At 39.9% G+C, this 20,377-nt stretch overlaps 2 protein-coding genes across 2 annotated transcripts in view; both read right to left on the bottom strand.

The window, feature by feature from the left end:
- Positions 1-1,020: 1,020 nt before the first annotated feature.
- fbxo2 (F-box protein 2) lies at positions 1,021-7,987 on the bottom strand. Its single transcript, XM_079685343.1, has 6 exons — positions 7,896-7,987; positions 5,161-5,229; positions 4,465-4,591; positions 3,941-4,033; positions 3,297-3,435; positions 1,021-1,570 (listed from the first exon to the last, which is right to left on the bottom strand). The coding sequence occupies exons 2-6, from the start codon at positions 5,195-5,197 to the stop codon at positions 1,436-1,438; spliced, it is 531 nt and encodes a 176-aa protein (XP_079541469.1). The 5' UTR covers positions 5,198-5,229; positions 7,896-7,987; the 3' UTR covers positions 1,021-1,435.
- A 3,640-nt stretch (positions 7,988-11,627) lies between these two features.
- The window catches only part of LOC307039860 (integrin alpha-5-like), a 56,964-nt gene continuing 48,214 nt past the window's right edge, over positions 11,628-20,377 (bottom strand). The window contains exons 24-29 of the mRNA XM_079682292.1: positions 18,946-19,104; positions 18,294-18,398; positions 14,633-14,746; positions 14,010-14,111; positions 13,771-13,893; positions 11,628-12,367 (exon numbers count right to left, since the gene is read on the bottom strand). Coding sequence (XP_079538418.1) covers positions 12,284-12,367; positions 13,771-13,893; positions 14,010-14,111; positions 14,633-14,746; positions 18,294-18,398; positions 18,946-19,104 — 687 coding nt within the window. The 3' untranslated portion in view covers positions 11,628-12,283. The remainder of the gene's footprint in view (positions 12,368-13,770; positions 13,894-14,009; positions 14,112-14,632; positions 14,747-18,293; positions 18,399-18,945; positions 19,105-20,377) is intronic.

Raw genomic sequence — 20,377 nt, 5'->3', positions numbered from 1 at the left:
CCTGTGTTTCTATTTTATTCTGTATATTATCCGTATACTAAAGCACGACAGAAGCTAATGTTTGTGGCTGCATGTCATATCCTATATGTATGTATAACTGGGCCCTGGTCTTCACAGGCAGTTTCTACTTATTCAGGCAAATATAATCCTGTTGACTCACATTCTGCTGTGTGAGTTTTGAACGCAGTTTGGAAGTTAATTCTGCATGCTGTTATCTCAACTGAAAATCTTGCTAATCTTTTATACATCAGAGCATTTCTTGGGTTCACAAAATCCATACCGCAGAACACACAACTACATTTTAGGGTCACACTTGGTATAAATCAAGTAGTCATATGCTATTTTGAAAAAGCCCCTCATTCTATTTCTGCATTGTTCAACATACTTTTGTGTACCTTAGTCAAATGTTAAATTCATTCATATTATTTGCTAAGGAGTATATCAACAGTATTACTTAAGTAGAGTCAAAGTATTTCTCCACCACATATTTTAATGTTGCGGCTGAGCTAACCGGAGCTAGTTTATTTACTTTAGAGGAAGTCAGGTAGTTCAGTCTGGTGATAAACAACCTTTTACGTACTCAAGCTTAATAATTGAGTTCAAGTTGAGGTACTTGGACGTTAATTGAGCATACAAGATTTCCCTCTAGCAAAATAAAATGGAGATCCTCAAGTGCATGTATATAGAAATTGTATTAATGATAGTACTTGAGTATGAACGTATCCCTACATTACATTTCATTTAGCTGACGCTTTTATTCAAAGCGAATTAGAACAAGTGCAAAAACTACTATTACTGCTGCTGTTTGCAAGAAAGAAACAACAAGGAATAGCAGTCTTCATTTCCTCAGCCACACATTTTGAAAGGTCTAAAGTCCGTTTTATTATAATTGAGGACAAACCGTGACCACACGTCAATCAATTTTACATCTACAGTCAAAATGCAATCATTATTGGAACGAACAAAAGGGACTCTTAGTGGATAACATCTTAAAACTAACAGTCAAACTGACAAACAGGCAATTATTTAGTTAAGATTTTATTTCAGAGTCCAATTTGAAATCGATATCTTGATCATTTACACCTCTATCCACCAAACACATGGTTTAGGTTAACACTAAAGTAAGTCACTGTGCAGAGGTAGTAGTTAACAGACCATAATAATGTCTGTGTTGCAAGCAGTCATTTGAATATCTTAAAGTTAGTAAAGCTGCTGTGCCACCATGACGGTGTTTTCCTTTGTTAGTGCAGTCTTCATAGCAGCAGTTTGTTTTGACAGCATTAAGAACGAGGTGTTAGCACAAGGCAAAGCTGGTCCTATTGAAACCTAGAAACCTCCCTGGAGTCCTGATATGACTCCAGTTCCCTGTCCTCCGTTACCTTCCAGTGTTATAACTACTTGGTTCCCTTCTCCTCTTTCACTTCCCCCCCCTCCTTCAGACCTCCACAGTCACAGAGCTGCCAGTGACTCGGACTCCGAACCATCCGTCCCAGAACTTTGTGTCCTGTCCTCCATGTTCGAAGGTGATGAAACGCAATCCAGGGCCGTACTCAGAGAACGTGTGGCTGACCTGGAGTTCAGAGTGAGAGAAAACACACTGTGAGACAGACTTGTGTGTGTGGGAGAGAAAAACAGCAGCATCAGTCGCTTCAGCAAGTTCCAAAAAAACAACATGTTCCCGTGACAGATCCCTGTGATGGCAGAAATCAATAGTATGGCAGCCGCACAAATCCAGCACCAGACACTTTTTTTTTTATGCTGCTAGGTCTAGAAGTAATGCACATTCTCAAAGATATTCAAGTGACTGTTATTATACATATTTGCATACATATGTTTATATATATTTGTTTTTGTATTCGGGACTGTGGGAAACGGTATTTCGATCTCTGTCTGTACACACAAACTGAAAGATTGACACTAAAGTTGACTTTGACTCTGACTTTGAAAGGAGGATATCAGTTGACGTTATAAAGTGACCAGGTCCAATACAGGATGAGGTCAAGGTCGATGAGCAGATACAACTTCTAATTTAACAAACATAATGCCGTAAAGCTTCTGCATTTCTAGTACTATAAACTGGGTTTCTGTGGCAACGTGTCCTGGAAAAGACTAAACTGTTTGGATCTATGAAAAGTGATATCCCAAAACACAACCTCGTTATATCTCATCGCAAGCTATAGTGTTAGCTAACACCGCCAAATGTCTTTCGTGATGAGTTTACAGCAGCTTTGTGCAATTACAGACAACTCTATCCGGTTGAAATTCATGCACTATAGATTTTATGACATGGCCTTGCACTTATAGAATCATCCGAAAGAGACAGACGAATGAAATACAACTCTTCAGAATGAACTTTACCATCGACAATGTGTTTCAAACTGAACTGTGAGTAATGATTGGGACCCTCTGTGACCTTAGTTCCTCTGCTGTATACCAGGAAGGGCAAAAGTACACACATCCTTTAGTCAAGTAGAAGTACAGATACTCGTGTTTAAAAATACTCTGGTGAAAGTAGAAGTACTGACTAAACTTCTTTACTCAAGTAAAAGTAAAGAGGCTTTGAAATGTACTTCAGTAAAAAGTACCCATAACTAGCAGCTGTTTTAAAGAGTACCTGACCTCCCTTTATATTAATAGAACAATAATGTCATTGTTAGCTAATGAATGTTTCCATGCTGAACAACGGCAACATGACAACGTTTTCATTGGTCCCTCTTCTTTAGAGAAGACCAGGAAATGATGGATACACGGATCGTGTTCAAATCAATAGGCACGCAATGACTCTAAATAATAATGATCACGCGACCAAACACACATTCAGACTAAAGGAACCAGCCTGTTTGGAAAATGAGAGAAGTAGAAAGTACAGGTATTTGTGTTCAACATGTAAGAAGTAGAAAGTACAGGTATTTGAGTTCAACATGTAAGAAGTAGAAAGTACAGGTATTTGAGTTCAACATGTAAGAAGTAGAAAGTACAGGTATTTGTGTTCAACATGTAAGAAGTAGAAAGTACAGGTTTTTGTGTTCAACATGTAAGAAGTAGGAAGTACAGGTATTTGTGTTCAACATGTAAGAAGTAGAAAGTACAGGTTTTTGTGTTCAACATGTAAGAAGTAGAAAGTACAGGTATTTGGGCTAAAAATGTGAGAAGTCAAAGTAAAAAGTCGTCAGAAAAATAAGTAGTGGAGTAAAGTACTGATACCAGAAAAATGTACTTAAGTACAGTAACAAAGTATTTGTACTCCACTACTCCACATCTGCTGATCACTACAGATCCTCCTCCTCCCTGTGTACCTGCTTCCAGGAGCATTCGTCAGTGTCGGGGTCATGGGTCACAGGATCAGGTTTGAACTCCTCGATGACCTCCTGGTTCTCATCCAGCAGAGTCACGGTCATCTGGTACGTGCAGCCGCAGTCCGACCTCCCACAGTACCTGCAGAAACACCCTGATTATCAGTGACTTACTGTTTACTGAAAATACTGAATGTACTCTTCTAATATCAGAGTCCACATGATAACAAAGGTATCCCAACTGTAGCTGTGAACATGACAGGATGTGTGATTACCTAGAAGAGCATCAGGACTGTTTGAGGCATATGATAGCTATGTGATTAACATGATGATTCAGCCTCTATGGAGAGAGACATATGACAAGCATGATCATTTCTGACGTGGAGCTAATGTGAAGTAAACATTGAATACTGCTTTCTATCCCTTCATCTTGTGACTGTGGAACTCCCTCTCTTGGATATCAGCATGTGAAGGACACTGTTCAGGAACTAGTTGATGCTCTGTATGTGATGACTACTTCCATTCTGGAGAGGATCACAGATACATGGATCCTGAGATTGAAGCTCAAGCCGGGGACCAGTGATATTTTTCTAACAGTCACAGACTTACAGAAGGTGTTAAAGAGCGTCACCCCTACTTTTTCTTACCAGTCTTCCACGGTGACGGGAGGCTGAGCGTCCAACTGCTCGCTGGAGTAATCCTCCGCCAACAAGTCGATCACCTGCCTCTTCAGACACAGCCTAGGGAACACAGTTTTTAAGAAACAGGGAGATTTTACCTTGGGTTATTATACATACATACATATACATTTGTAGACATTACTTATATCAGAGTTATCAGAATCTTTGGGGTTATAGTTCCGAAGTGGTTTTGTGTCCTTCTTTTAACGCAAAAAATGCAGCTTATAAACACAGTACAAAAGTCCACATACTGTAAGGCTATCAATATAAGAGAGTAAAGATGTGTTTTTTTATTTTTTATATATCCTTTATTTAACCAGATAAAAGTCTAATTGAGGTTAAAATCTCTTTTTCAAGAACGACCTGGCCAAGAGGGCAACATGACAACAAAGTTACAACAAATGAACACAAAACAATACAGGCAGGTGCTGAGCGATGTATTGAATTGTCAGTATTTAAACATGACCACACACACAGTAAAACACACTCACTCAAAGGAGGTTGCAAAGTATTTGGTCACTCCGTCGAGGCCGCAGTCGGAGCCGCAGTCTCCCGGTATCTCCTCCACTTTCCACTGACTCCCGCCGTTCTCCGTCAGCTCCCAGAAGTCCAGAAGCTCTGGGAGGGAAATGCACAAATGTTCAATTCCAAGAGCAGACACTCTCAAAATAAATCAATCCATCCATCCATCAATCAATCAATCAATCAATCCTACATACATTTATTTTTTTAACTCAACTTTCTAATGCTATTTTATTTCTATTTCTGAAATATTTTGGACTGTTTATTTGTAGTGTCTTCATTTTTCGTATACATTGCCTTGTTTTTTATGCTGCTGCAACGCAAACATTTCCCAAATTGGGATCAATAAAGTACTTATCTATCTGTCCATCCATCCATCAGTCAAGGCATCAATTCATCAGTCAAAAAACTGATAACGCGATTCATCAATCCATCCATCAATCAATCAATCAATCCTACATACATTTGAATGCTTGTACTTTTCAATGAAATGCTCTCAGTAGAAATAGCTCTTTAACAGATGTCGAGAGGTTAATAAGACGTTCATTTTCCAAACAAACCAGTTAGTATTCATTATTAGTTTTTACTCTTGAAGACACTCATCACTTCCGATGTATAACATGGTTGTAGATCTATCTCCTGTGAAGAAGAAAATGGCCCCTCACCTTCCCCACTGGGGTTCTTCAGCAGGTTCTTGGCCATGACTGCAGCTTGAACAGGAGGAGGAGGCGGGGCTGAAGAAACAGAAAATCAAATCAATAAGTGTCTCTACTGCGGTTTCTAATGGGCGGACAATCCCCGGATGCTTTGTTCCAAATGCATCTGCATCCTTTACAGCATACATTAGACTTCTTCACTCTGTTTATAATACACAGTTCATATGTAGGCCTACATGTGTTATTTATTAAAGTATGTTTGTTCTACTGTACAGTATTTCATTTCACATTACTTATTTTACTTTCTATGCACGTATATATTTGTCTCAGTCCTGCAACTTACTGGCACCATTATGACAATTGCACTATTTTTGTATGCTAGGTATATTGTATGTCGCATTTTTGGAGTAACATTTGCCAATAAAGCTTTTGAATCTTGAATATGAATGTCTCAAAAACGCACATAGATTGTATGACCATAACGGCATACAGTCGATTGCTTTAGAGTCAATTAACACTTTTTTTGTTTTATTCCTGCAAATTACCTGCACTATTATTCTACTTTTACAATACTTTGTTGTTCTTTTGTGTCCTTTTTCTCTCCTCGTGTTTGTATGTTGCATGTCGGCGGAGCATCGACACTCACTGTAACTATTGTGCATCTATTGTAACTATCCATCCACCCCACTCCTCTGTACCTCTCCGACCTCCTGCACATCAACACACCCATCCGCACTCTCAGGTCTTCAGCTTCCCTCACCCTCACTGCACCCCCCTTCCGCCTAACCACCATAGGGTCTCTAGAGCCTTCAGCCGCTCTGCACCCCGCCTCTGGAAGTCCCTCCCACCTGACATCCGCAACACTCTCTCCCCCATTTTCAAATCACGCCTCAAAACACATCTCTTCACACTCGCCTATCCACCCTGATCATTATCCATCACACATCTTTTTATTTATTTGATCGATTTATATACCGCATTGTCTTGTTTATGTCTCTTATGCTGGTGTTATGAATTGTGTCTTGTTTTTTATGTGTTTGTACGGCGACCTTGAGAGCCTTGAAAGGCGCCTATATAAAATGAATGCATTATTATTATTATTATTATTATTATTATTATTATTATAAAGCCCTTTAATCTCAATTATTAATGTCCCAAACACACAAAACATGCAAGGGTTGTCTGATGCTAAAGGCAAAAGACACGATGAGATCTTACGTGTGAAAGAATATGCATTTTGATACACACATGTATTTACCAGACACGGTGTTTGAAAAGCATTGAAAAGGTTAAATGTAAAAGCCCATGAAGTCCGGGTCACCTCCACAGATGGAACACTAATACCCTGTTCTGCTGACTCACTGCTCAACAAGTGGCCAAAGCCTCTCGGTGCACATGCTGAATAGCAGGAATCACAGAGGATCAACCCGTCACCAAACACACATCAGTCAGCAGGAAAACAACCCGGGGTCGTGTGTTGCCATAGAAACTGTGGAAAGCAGGAGGTTAATGAGCTGCTTTGAGGCTGAGGAGGTCCTAAGTGTTACTCACAGTTACTGGCTTCAAGAGAAATGCATAACAAGTAACAGGAATATGTAATCAGGAACAAAAGGATTCCCTGGGAGATACATAACAAAGAGTAATCAGATTACTGTTATTTAGCGGAAAATTGGGGATTACTAGCAGGATTACAATGTTACAATTAAAATGTACTATCACCGTAATAAACCGTATTTAGTTTAACCATATCTAGACTTCTTGCACAATTATTATTTTTTATTTTTGTATGTTGCATCGTTGGAGGAGGTCGGATCAGAAGATTTGTATTGCCATTTCTACACTGTAGCCTATCTGGCACTAAAACCCTTGCATCTTGAACCTTGTTAGTAAAACCTAAAAAGGCCAGATAGTGTTTGTTGTAAAGGATCATTATGTTCTCTCTTCTCTGTAAACTGTGCTGTTCTGTAGGATAATACTTTAGGTGTGAATCTATACGTCTACTTCCTGAATCTGCTTTATGGGTTTCACTTTCTTTGGTTAAATACATCAATAAAATCTCTGAGCAGAGGACACATTTCTGATCCTAAATATCTTGGCTTCTTACATAATACACTGAAGTAAAAATCATCTTATTGATATTCCCTTTCCCTTCTATGTATCTGCACTGCATTTTAATGTTGAGCTAATCCAAAAGAAAGTAATCAGGTTACATTTTTTATATATGTTGATACTCAGATCAGGTTACAAGTCATTGTAACAGAATACATTTCAAAGGTTACCCTCCCAACTCTGGCAATGATCCTACCATTTTGTATAACCACTTCAAACCACTAAGTGTTCTGCACATATCAGATCAGAAAACTCAAAATATTCCTACATTTCTGAGATTACTCATCAAATTACTGTCAATGCAAAGACTATTTGTGTACTTTAAAAAAGTCACACCCAAAGGCTTTATATATAAGGTCACAACTCAAACAATAGCCTATATAAAAGAAGCAGTTTAGGACATTTTTAAACGAAACGCCATGGAGGTATTTATCTGAGTAACATCCAACATCTCCCAGTTTCTTGTTTGCATTATAACATTACTCACTAAGCCAAACAAAAACAGCCGAGTCATGTTCCCTGGCTGCAGACTTGACATCATAGGCTTACAATACGCAGTACATGCAAAAATACTCTCATGATCCACTGCAAATAAAGCCATTCTGCTATGTGTGAAAACAAAAAGGCTTACTCACAGCGAGAGGAACTGCAGTCTTCTCTGTCCTTCGTCTCTTTTTCTCACTTGCACTTGAGCTCCTTTGCAGAGGCCCCCTCGTCACAGTGAGGCTTTATAGCCAGGGAACACACGCATGCACGCACGCATGCACACACGCACGCACGCACACACACACACACACACACACACACACACACCCACACACACACACACACACACACACACACACAGTGAGAGAGAGGGGGAGGGAGAGACACAAAACCCTCTGCAGGTTAGGGAAAGCATCCATCCAGCAGAACCAAAGATGCTCACACTCAGCACAAATGTCAGTGAGAGCAAACATAAAACCCTCAGTGCTCTTCTTTCTAAAGGACACATGCAGGCCTTTAACTGTACTAACGTTGTATTCTGTAGACATTACATTACATGTTACTTGTTAGACGCTTTTATCCAAAGCGACTTGCTCAATACTGTCGGCAATCTCCCCAGGAGCAATTTGGGGTGAGGTGTCTCAGGGACCCGCAACAACAATTATAAAGTCTCCACAAATGCACTTGTGTCTGCATCTATATATTTGCTTTCTTTCACCTCCTCTGACAAGTCCCACTTTTTCAGGAAGCTTCACATCAAGTGTGCTGTTAGTGACGCAGAGAAACACAGTGGGAAATTCCTGTACAGTATGTCCAAAGAAGAAGAAGAAGAAGAAGCAGCGCCCTCTATTGATTGAGTCATTCAAAAATAATACAAACAGCATATACATATAACTTAAAAATAAGTTATGAGCAAATGCACATCCTCACAGTTGTCATAAGGGGCTTATCTAACTACACAGATTATTTATCTTTGAGAGCCAGGCTATAAACATGTTTATTTCTGTTGTAAAGTTGGGCATTTTAACATGGGAGTCTATGGACATTGCTCCCTGCTGCAACCAGCCCCCTTCAGGCCACCCGATGAACTGCAGGCTGTGGCACTTCCGCATAGGCTTCACTTGCCGATTATCTCATACATTAATACAAAAAGACTTCTGAGGACATCTAAGGTTGGATTTCAAGAATATGCGCCTGTACAATTCAATGTTTACTCTAAACCTCAGTCAAAAAGTAAAATGATAAAGAAATAGTGAAAGTCTCCACACTTTTTGACAATAGCTTATATATAATTGCTTTGCGTGGACACAGGCAATTTTATTATAGCTGGTAAAACACGTTAATAAATCGTCCAATCATCCATCCATCAATCCATGATAGGCACTGGTACTTTTTGTAATGTAAGCTTATTTTAATGCTTGTGCTTTTTTGTATTTTACCTAGTTGAATAAAGGTGCATTTCAAAGTTTGAATGGAGCTCTACCATGGTATTACTAGTTTTAGATAAGGAGGTAAGTACTTGCTCCGCCATCGCTTATGCAAGTTTTCTGTCATGAGTTTTGATAAAGTAATCTATAGATACAGAAACATTAGTGTAAAACAAGTACTGCAAGTAAAACGTACTAACATTTGGGAAAGCACATGAACACATCAGAAAACTGCTGTACAGTGGCAATACAATATATCACCTGCAGAGGGCGGTAATGCACTGCAATAAAGTGATACCGTTTTTGCTATTACATTACATTGCATTTAGCTGACGCTTTTATCCAAAGCGACTTACAACAAGTAAATTCAACCAGGAAGATAAACACTTGAAGAAAACAGAATCATATAAGTACATCAGGTTTCATAGAGCCAAACATTTCAAGTGCTACTCAACTGGCTTTAGATAAGCCAGTCCTTTATTAGTATATAAGTGCTTTGTTAGTAATTCTATCGCTCGAAGTGGAGTCGAAAGAGATGAGTTTCAGTCTGCACCGGAAGATGTGTAAGCTTTCTGCTGTCCTGATTTCAATGGGGAGCTCACTCCACCATTTTGGAGCCAGGATAGCAAACCCACGAGTTTTTGCTGATGGGAACTTGGGTCCCCCTCGCAGTGCGGGTGCAGCGAGCTGTTTGGCTGATGCAGAGCGGAGTGCACGTGCTGGGGTGTACGGTTTAACCATGTCCTGGATGTAGGAAGGGCCAGATCCATTCACAGCATGGTACGCAAGTACCAGTGTCTTGAAGTGGATTCTAGCAGTTACCGGAAGCCAGTGAAGGGAGCGGAGGAGCGGCGTGGTGTGGGAGACTTTTGGAAGGTTGAAGACCAGACGAGCCGCTGCATTCTGGATGAGCTGCAGAGGTCGGATGGCACATGCAGGTAGACCAGCCAGGAGGGAGTTGCAGTAGTCTAGGCGTGAGATCACGAGAGCCTGGACCAGAACCTGGGTCAGGAGGGGAGGTATCCTCCTGATGTTGTAAAGCGTGTATCTGCAGCAGCGGGTTGTAGCAGCGATGTTTGCAGTGAAGGACAGTTTGTTATCTAGGGTCACACCCAGATTCCTTGCAGTCTGAGTCGGGGAAACAACAGAGGTGCCGATGTTGATTGTTAGGTCAAGAGTGGGACAATCGTTTCCCAGAAGGAAAAGCAGTTCAGTCTTGTCAAGGTTGAGCTTGAGGTGATGAGCAGACATCCACCGAGAGATGTCAGCTAGACAAGCAGAGATGCGTGCGACGACCTGGGTCTCTGAGCGGGGAAAGGACAGAATTAGTTGGGTGTCGTCAGTGTAGCAGTGGTATGAAAAACCATGCGGGCTAATGACAGATCCGAGCGAGTTTGTGTACAAGGAGAAGAGGAGGGGACCAAGAACAGAGCCCTGAGGGACCCCTGTAGTTAATTGACAAGGGTCGGACTCGGACCCTCTCCAAGTTACCCTGTAGGTGCGGTCTTTGAGGTATGAGGTGAGGATATGACTAATTATGTAGTCAAAATTGTTTAAAAAATGCGAAAACATCTGATATAAACATTTCAAAATCTGAAATTAGGAAATTATTGATTTGTTTGATGTCTAATGGTTAAAAATATATATAAATTCTGCAGGAAATCTGAATCTATTTGATGTTATTGCATACTTTGTCAATGGTTATTACCAGAGGAGGGAGACTCAGGTCTTGTACTTGAGTAAAAGTAGAAGTACTCAGATCTTGTACTTGATTAAAAGTAGAAGTACTCAGATCTTGTACTTTAGTAGAAGTAGAAGTACACAGATCTTGTACTTGAGTAGAAGTAGAAGTACTCAGATCTTGTACTTGAGTAAAGTAGAAGTACTCAGATCTTGTACTTGAGTTAAAGTAGAATTACCAGAGTGTAGGAATACTCTGTTTCAGTAAAAGTCCTGCATTCAAAATGTTCCTCAAGTAAAAGTAGAAAAGTATTCTCATCAAAATATAGTTGAAGTAGCGACAGTAAAAGTAGTCATTGTGCAGATTGGTCCATTTCAGAATAATATATATGATATGTTTTATAATGATTGATCATGAAAGTGTTCTCAAAGCTGGTAAAGGTGCAGCTAGTTTGAATGACTTTGTATACTGCAGGTTAGCTGGTGGATTTACTCCAGGTGGAACTAAAGTCTGATTTAACACTTGATTAGATTTCACATCATTCATCCACATCTGTAAAGTAACTAAAGGGATTAAATACATGTATTGGAGTAAAAGTACACCATGTACCTCTGAACTGTAAAGGAGTAGAAGTATAAAGACGCAGGACAGTGACATACTCTAGTAAAGTACAAGTATCTCAAAATTGTACTTGAGTAAATGTATCTAGTTACTTCCCACATTACATGTCCAACATACTCACGAATAGTTTTCTACAAAAGAGAGTATATGGGTACACAAAACGAGGCTTTATTCTGGGCCACAACACCAACGGGTCATAACACAATGAATACATTACGAACAGAACAACAATACACACCTCCCAATATGGGAGAGGAATAATTCAAGTTAAACATTGCAGTTTGATCAGGATTGTCGTGCAGACAGTACAGAACAACATTCAACGACCAATGGGAACAGCACTGTTCCATAAATAAAGAGTGGTGTATAAACCATACAAAGGCAGGCGTTTCTGGAAGTTTCCAACACTGGGATTGCAGACAAGGCTTTAAACAGGGATGAGGACATACTGTAGAGTTAGTGCTTTTTGTTGGAGCTGCATTTCTTCCTGTATTGATAATCGTTTCCTGGAACACACGCTGAGTATTTTCCATTTGAATCGTTTTTCCACAGGGAGACGTTAATGTCCTTGTTGCTGCAGAGGCTTGATAAACCGTGCTCTGATTCAACACGTCCCAAACAGCAGAGCGTTTTAACCTCATGACCTTGGTAGTCTTTCCTGCTGTGGCTTTTCAGTGCATGTCCAGTGACCCATACCTGTCCCTTCTGGAATGGGTTCTCCTGCTCATCTTCTGCTTGCTTCCCTGTTTGTTTCAGGAATGTGACGGTGGTTCCAGTTGTGTGGAGCAGGGAGGCTCCTTCTTTGGATCTAAGCTTCGGACGAGGCCTGGGGTTTGAGCTGGGCCTTTTCCATGGTGGTACCGTACGGATCGGACCTCTTAAAGAAGCCCATCTGCAGGGAGACATGGAGAGGGGAGGATCAGAACAAAGATATAACCGACAAAAATGGGTTTAATGTAAATTACACTTTATTATTATTATTATTTATTATACTGAGGAAAATTACACAATGTTGACAATACTGCTTACTGCACATATTTGATATTCTATAATTTATTGAATTCTATTTCAATGTAAATTACTGCTTTATTTTATTGCTATCTTACTATATTTGTATTACAGTGTTCTTCACATAGCTCTCTATCTGTGTCTTTTTTTAATTGTTGTGTTTTATGTGTATGTATGCACCAAAACACCAAGTCAAATTCCTCCTCAAAACCTGGTTCTGATTCTGATAAGCTTTCATAGAAAAACTCAAACATAGTCTATCAGCTCACTGATCAATTGTACATCACCCGAAATTGCATGAGATTGTTTTGTGACTAAAAGAGACAGTAAATAAAGTCTCACGGCTACTTTTCTTTCTTTGTGAATGTTTTTGCCTCTTTGTGATGGTTCTGTGTCTCTTTCTGTGAATGTTGTGTCTCCTTGTTGTCATTTTGCATCCCCTCGTTGATTGTTTGTGGGTAACCTTTTTTGTTGGGGTGTCCAAGCAGTCCTTTTTAAACAAAGACTTTATACTATGTAGATCTGTATCATAGGTCTCTTGTTATAAAACCAACTAATCCCCACTTCAGCTGTACATGACATGGCTTTAAAATAATATCCTAACACCTGTTGGTTGATTGTTTGTGGGTTTAAGATAAGACTTTATTTATCAAGAAGGAAATTGTAGTGCCAGAGTTACAAAAATGGGGCGAAGCCTGCGAGCTAGTTCAGGCAGTCAACTCGAGCACTTATGCTGCATTCATACATAACGCCCCCAAGCCACTCTACTACCAACCAAACAGTCTCCTTAATATGCCACTCTATTTAATCTGCCAGATCTCTCTCCATGCATCGCTTGCTGCTGCTATTGTTGCAGCTACTTCCACGTCGCTGCTGCTTGCTGCCCCACCACCACCCCAGCTTCCACCTGTAGGCTCGGGGGGTTAGTTATTCAATCATCGATCATTGTGCTATGTATATCTGTGGAGTGATGAGGCCCGAGCCTAGACGCCAAACTTAACTATATGCTGCTTCTAATAAACATGTTAAAGAAACACATGAGTTGTCTGACTGAAATACAATAAACACAGCAGCATAATAATGCCTTATTCTTTTGGGTGTCTAGTCCAAGCAGTCCTTTTTGAACAGAGGCTCTATGACAGGTAGAACTTTATCTTAGGTTGTAAAAACTATCTAATCCCCACTTCAACTTTACATGTCATGGCTTTAAGTAATATTTGAACACCTGCCAGACAGTCAGAAAGTGGTATTTTCTAGCATAAGCAGGGTTATTTATCCGCTTGTTACCTTGTATAGTAGATATATGAGCAGGGCGAGTAACAGCAGCCCAGCCAGGACAGCCAGGATGATGATCCACACTGGAACAGGGAAAGGTGTGTCCGGTTTGTTCCACATCACAGCCATCACCACCTGAACAACAACAAACAACAGCACGTGTGAGCCGTAGAAGATTTGTACCAGCTTCACATGTTAATATACCCATTGAAAACATGTCTAATGTTCAGTAAACAAACAGATGAAGTTACCTTTTTGGATCCTGATGGCTTGAATTTGGGAGGAATCGAATAAGGCATCTTGTCCACCTTGTAGTGAACAGAGCACTCCAGGACAAACTGCTTATAGACCCTCTGTGGACCGGCAAAACACAAACATCTCAAGAAGAATATAACGCTTCAAAAACAGCACTGCTCAGCATTTTAAGAGTGAACACAAACAGTCCTATAATAACAGATTTTCACTGATTAGCCAAAAACCATAACCTATACTATTTTGGATCCTGTATTATTAAATTCTCTCTCTCTCTCTCTCTCTCGCTCTCTCTCTCTCTCTCTCTCTCTCTCGCTCTCTCTCTCTCTCTCTCTCTCTCTCTCATTTTGCTTTTTCCTTATATTATCTTCTTTGTTGACAGTATATTGACATGCTGTATTGTCAGCTTGATTTATTATCATTATGATTATGAATTTAGTATAAAAAGTTCTGATTCGGCTCATCTTGTAAGCCTAGTGTGTTCTTAGTACTTCCCAGCAGGGGGCAGTATAGGAACACATATTTTGAGACGTTGCTTCTCTCACACAGTTCCATTCTCCCTCTTGAATGGAGTGTCCTGTAACAGATTGAACATGACACGGCAGAGTTCCTGTCGCCTCACCTCGATGAAGGTTTCGGCCCAAAGTCTGGATCGTAGAGTCAGGATGACGCTGGCTCCTCTCTCCAGCGTCCCAACATCACACTGAATCTGCCAGCACTCCACTGAAGAGCAGCTCTGTGGAGAGAGGCAGAGACACAGTCAAACACAGCACACTCTGATGGCACTCAGGTATTGGATCGGGAGTCTCAAATCAACATGAATTGTCACAGTTTATTCTGCAGAACGATGTTGTATGCGATTATGATTTCCATACATGGTAAGGAGAGAGAGAACAGGCAGGTAGACATTGTTCTGTTTACAACACATATTGTCAATAGGCCTCAAATACATCTGAGTCAGAAATCGCCACTTCAGTAGAACTTTTAGTTTAATTTCTATATATATTCTTAGGCTTTTTACAAATGTGTTTGTTCAAATGCCGATCATAGCCTGATAAATACAATTATGTATTCCCGAAATCAGGGTTGAATTGTTAACCCTTGCTTTATCGATTTTTTAAGAACTATGTTAATCAAAACTCATCTTTGTTTTTTAAAGCTGACGATAAATTGACCGGACTTCTTTCTGTGGATTGATATGACTTCACATAGTCCTTTGATCTGAGCGTCTTCCTTATCAACGGTCTGCTAGCAAACAATAGAAGTGGAATATCCAAATTGACCAATCAGAATCAAGTATTCTACCACGCTGTGTAACAAGTCCATTTTCAATGTTCAACTATGGTAGTGTGTTTTATTATTGCGTTTTAAGCTACTCTCGCCGTCAGAACATCTGAATATTTCAGAGATAGTGATCAACACTTCCCCTCACGATGCCAGTACTCTATTATCTAATCTCAAGAACATCTTATCGTCTCTTCCCGGAGTCCCTCCTCCCTCCAGCTTCTATCTGTCGTCAGTTTCACCGACAGCTTTTACTTTGTCAGCAAACATTCAAAAGACCTCCGTGTGCTTGCTTCATATACGTTGTAGTGTTTGCGTGCATGGAATGACAGCAGGAAAGTAATTTGGTCCAATTTCAAGATGGTCTGAATGCCATAAGAGATGAATTGTCTAACATTACAGTCAGTGACGCAAACCACGCAAAGGGAACTCAGTATATCACAAGCCTAGTTAACATCATCACTCAAACAATTACAGCCGGCAGCAGCAGGAGATGTTGACCAGAGCTCATTATATCTAGTCCCATTTCCTCTGTTGAAAGAGATCATCTCATTATAACTCAAATCGTCTTCAAAGTCACAGGCCAGTGCTTAGTCTTCCTACAATCTGAATGCACTGTTTTGGTTTAAATGTACTTCATGAACGCGAACAGAACTGAAGTCACACAGCACCTCAGGGGAGAGCCACAGACGAATGAAATAACACACTCCCAACCCAACACCCAATTGAAAAGCGTTTGTTGTGGTATGTCGGTGAAAGAAAAGCGTCACCATGATTCCCTCCACATGCTGGGTCACGGAGGGGAGAAACAGAGAAAAACAAACACCTCCTGGGGGTCTTTATTGGACACATGGAGGCAACTCTTTCATCCTAATAAGGACCAACTGTGCTCAGGAAGCCAGAGGAGGAAAGGTAAATCCACCCCAGAAATTGGTTATTTTCTCACTTAACCATTCTGAATGGGCGAGGTATGCCTTTAAGTGCAAACAGGTATATTCTTTGTAGAATAAATAAAATAAAATACTGTGGTTTTGGATCATGCTTGCAGCGTTTCTGCTAAGCTAGGCTAAATAATAATACTTGGGATTTGTATAGCGCTTTTCCTGATGCTCAAAGACGCTTTACATAAAAACAGAACAGAAACAAAATAAAGAAATCAAAAAAAAATAAACAGTAGTCCTAATCGAAGTGCGGAGTAAAAGGGGGGTCAGAGGCTCGAGTGAATAAGTGAGTTTTGAGAGACTTTTTGAATGTGTTAAATACAACCATTGCTTGACACACAAATAAAAGGGAATATGAGGAACATAGACAATAACTTCACAGTGATAACATATCAACCAACGTCTGTCTACTCTACAGGAATACTACAACATATTTGGTAGAAAGTGTTAAAAAGCATTTGGAGGCTCCACAGCAGGGGTGTCAAACTCAAGGCCCGGGGGTCAAATCCGGCCCGTGACTTCATTTCATGTGGCCCCACAAGAGCTTGCAAAGAATATAATATGTTTATTATACGGTTACATGCCGATTTACAGAAGCACGTTGCCCATAAACTACATGTCCCACAATGCATCTCAAATTTGTTAGATTTTTCTTCAAAATATGCCTTTTTTCTCAGAATTCGATTCTTTCTTCAAAATGCTGCTTTTTTTTGAAAAATGTTACTTTACCCCCCCAAATGTCAAATTTTGTTTTGTTACTTTTCTTTCCAGAATTTGGCTTTCTTTTTAAATCATTTTGTGACATTCTCACCGAAGAGACTTGCAATTATTTGCCGTGGACTTCTGCTTTCAGACGTAGTAATCTTTTAGTTATTACCCTATCCCATAATAATCCAATGCAGAGGCAGTAATGCAATGTAATACATCATTTTATATATATTAAATATTTATATAGTCTTAAAGTTACAACCGGCCCTTTGACTGCAACCATAATTCCAATGTGGCCCGCGATGAAATTGAGTTATGTCACTACAGTGAGCATGGGTGACTGATCTTTACCATGTATTGAAAGAACTGGATACTGGGACTGAACATGGCACCTATTTAATCCAATGAATTATAGCTTGTTTGGGGCAAACTACAAAAAAGTTGTCAATCTTCCAGGTTTTCTTCCTGGTTATCAGGACAACTAAATATGTGGAGAAGAGTTTCTCCCACTGGCCCCGCCCACAAGTTCAAGTTCCCACATGGCTTAAATGTTGAATAGAAAAAGTAATAATTGAAATAAATGTGCAGTTGGAGGCATCCTAAAACATGCACCATTTGAAGCAAGGCTGAGCAGCAACGATTTATCCACTACGTATGATGCATCCCTGAATGTTTAAATGAACTGCCCCCATTTCAATTGCATTGTGGGTATTGTAGGCGCCAGGTTGTGACATGAAGAAGAATGCCTGGTCCTGCTGCATTCATTCGGTGACCAAATGTTTGAACTTTATTTTCCTGTGATAGCTTGAAGCCATATCACGAGTATATGCCAGGACACTGTACATTACAGAATGTGTGCATGCTCAAATGTTGTATGAATGAGTGCCCTTGAGTGTGTCTTATGACTCTCACTGACACATTATGTGTTGGAACGGATTGGAGTTTTTGGGATGCATTATCAATTGATATGCTTAAGTACGTCTCCATGTTAGCCATGGCTCAAAGTGTTGACAGTTAAAACACATTGTGCTAAGTAATTATTTTTCTTTTAATATGCTTTACATAACCCCAGGAGGTTTTTATGCATTTGTCCTTCATACAAGCTTTCAAAAATGTCCCAAATAAAAAAGAAATCCCAAATTAGGATCAATAAAGTACTTCTTATATTATCTTTCAAATTACTTATCAACACTGTATTGATAAACCATTACAACGCCAAACGAGAAATTACTTTGTCTATGTTGTTAGAAATATATGACCTCTCAATGAACTGTGTGGATGCACATGGATTGGTATTAAAGCAGCGCTCTTGCTTGAAACCGAACTTCCTGCTCGTTCACGATGTCTCACCAGGTTTCCTTGTTCAGCGAGCAGATCTCTGAACACCTCCCTCCTCTGGATGTGATGCTCAGGGCTGGGTTTCAGTGACGTGGGCTGAGCGGCTGCAGGCTGGAGCTGCAGAGAGAGAGACACATGGTCATTAACAAACATCAAATTAGGGCTAAGAATAACCCAAGAGCAAATCTGACTGACATGTACCTCTACCTTTTTACGTGACTGTATGTACATTTACTTAATATTAAATCTATTTTGCTCATGTTTGAAAGTATATTTATATCATTATTTGTTAGTCATTATTTTGTCTTTTCTGTCAATTATTTATATTTCTTTTAAATATTAATATGTATTTTTTTTTCTTTCTGTATGACTATGAAAAAGTCTAAAATGGAATATTAATATGTATTTATTTGTGATATGTCTACTGTAGTTTTAGTGTTTATTGTTAATTATATTACTTTCTATGTACTTTTACTATTTTGTTAAATATGTTTTCGTTTGTCAGGCAGTAGGATAAAAAATTGACCAAAAACACGCTTCTGTATTTAGTATTCTGCCCTGAATATGTTACAAAGTTGCTCTGTTGTTGATGTTGGTGTAATTGCCCGTTTCATAATCATTCATATGAATTACGCGGAGTGTGAAAGAGTGTCCTCGCCCTCACCTTGAGTTTCAGAGCGTTGAAGGTGTGTTTGGAGGAGCAGCCGAGCGGCCCCTCGGTGAGGAACTCCACAGGGTAGAGAAGCTCGTGTCCGTGGGCCCTCAGAGGACAGCGCACCTCTAATGATGAGAGGCTGACCACACTGGGACCGTTATTCACCAACTGAGAGACGGACAGGCAGAGAGACAGAGGGAGAGAGAGAGAGAAGACAGAGAGAGAGAGACAGAGAGACAGAGAGAGAGGGCCAGAGAGAGAGAGACACAGAGAGAGAGAGAGAGAGAGAGAGAGAGAGAGAGAGAGAGAGAGAGACAGAGAGACAGAGACAGAGAGACAGAGAGAGAGAGACAGAGGGAGAGAGAGACAGAGAGAGAGAGAGAGAGAGAGAGAGAGACACAGAGAGAGAGAGAGAGAGAGAGAGAGAGAGACAGAGAGACAGAGACAGAGAGACAGAGACAGAGAGAGAGAGACAGAGGGAGAGAGAGACAGAGAGAGAAGACAGGGAGAGAGAGACAGAGAGAGAGGGCCAGAGAGAGAGAGAGAGAGAGAGAGAGAGAGACAGAGAGACAGAGACAGAGAGACAGAGACAGAGAGAGAGAGACAGAGGGAGAGAGAGACAGAGAGAGAAGACAGAGAGAGAGACAGAGAGACAGAGAGAGAGAGACAGAGACAGAGAGAGAGAGAGACAGACAGACAAAGGGAGAGACAGAGAGAGAGAAAGAGAGAGAGAGACAGTGAGAGAGACAGAGAGAGAGACAGAGAGACAGTCAACTTTAGATTTGTTTAAGAGACACAGAAATTATATATTTTAGTTAGCTATTAAAATGCCACTTTCTACTTTCATTCCATGTTATTTTTATATTTTTGTTTATGAAAGTCACATTTCATAGTTTCCCTTTTTCAAAGTCCTGTTATAGTGACAGATGTTTTGATCTCTGCATATGGCAAAAAAGATAAAATACATGTTTTTTATCTTTATTTTATAATACATCTTACAGTGTAAACCAAAAATGAAATCTAAAAATGAGGTCAAAACATAACATTTATAAAGTTTCATAAAGTCGATTAATAGTCCCTTAAAATATATGTTTACCACTTTAGTTACACGGCTTAGTTGAATACTCGATTCTGATTGGTCAATTGGGACATTCCATTGGTTGTTATTTTTTGCTAACAAACCGTTGCTAAGAATAACAGACCGTCGCCAAGGAGGATCAAAAAGTCAGAATTCTGAGAGAAAGTCAGAATTTTGAGATTTTGAGAAAAAGTCAGAATTTTGTGAAAAGAGTCAGAATTTTGTAAAAAATTCCAAAATGTTGTGATTTTTTTTCGAATTTTGAGAAAATTTCGAATTTTAAGGAAAAGTCTGAACCTAGAAGAACCGGCATTCCTCCATCTAGTGACTGTGGAACTCCCTCTCTTGGATATCAGCATGTGA

Source organism: Notothenia rossii, assembly GCF_949606895.1.
Source record: "Notothenia rossii genome assembly, chromosome: 5".
NCBI lineage: Eukaryota > Metazoa > Chordata > Actinopteri > Perciformes > Nototheniidae > Notothenia > Notothenia rossii.
This window is presented reverse-complemented; position numbering and strand designations above follow the sequence as displayed.

What these genes read in the sequence shown, in the direction of transcription:
- fbxo2 (XM_079685343.1), bottom strand. Translation starts at nt 5,197, where the DNA reads ATGGCCAAGAACCTGCTGAAGAACCCCAGTGGGGAAG. An exon ending in TACTTTGCAACCTCCTTTGA is followed by an intron (nt 4,034 to 4,464) that starts GTGAGTGTGTTT and finishes TGTGTTCCCTAG; the next exon opens with GCTGTGTCTGAAGAGGCAGG. An exon ending in CCCGTCACCGTGGAAGACTG is followed by an intron (nt 3,436 to 3,940) that starts GTAAGAAAAAGT and finishes GTGTTTCTGCAG; the next exon opens with GTACTGTGGGAGGTCGGACT.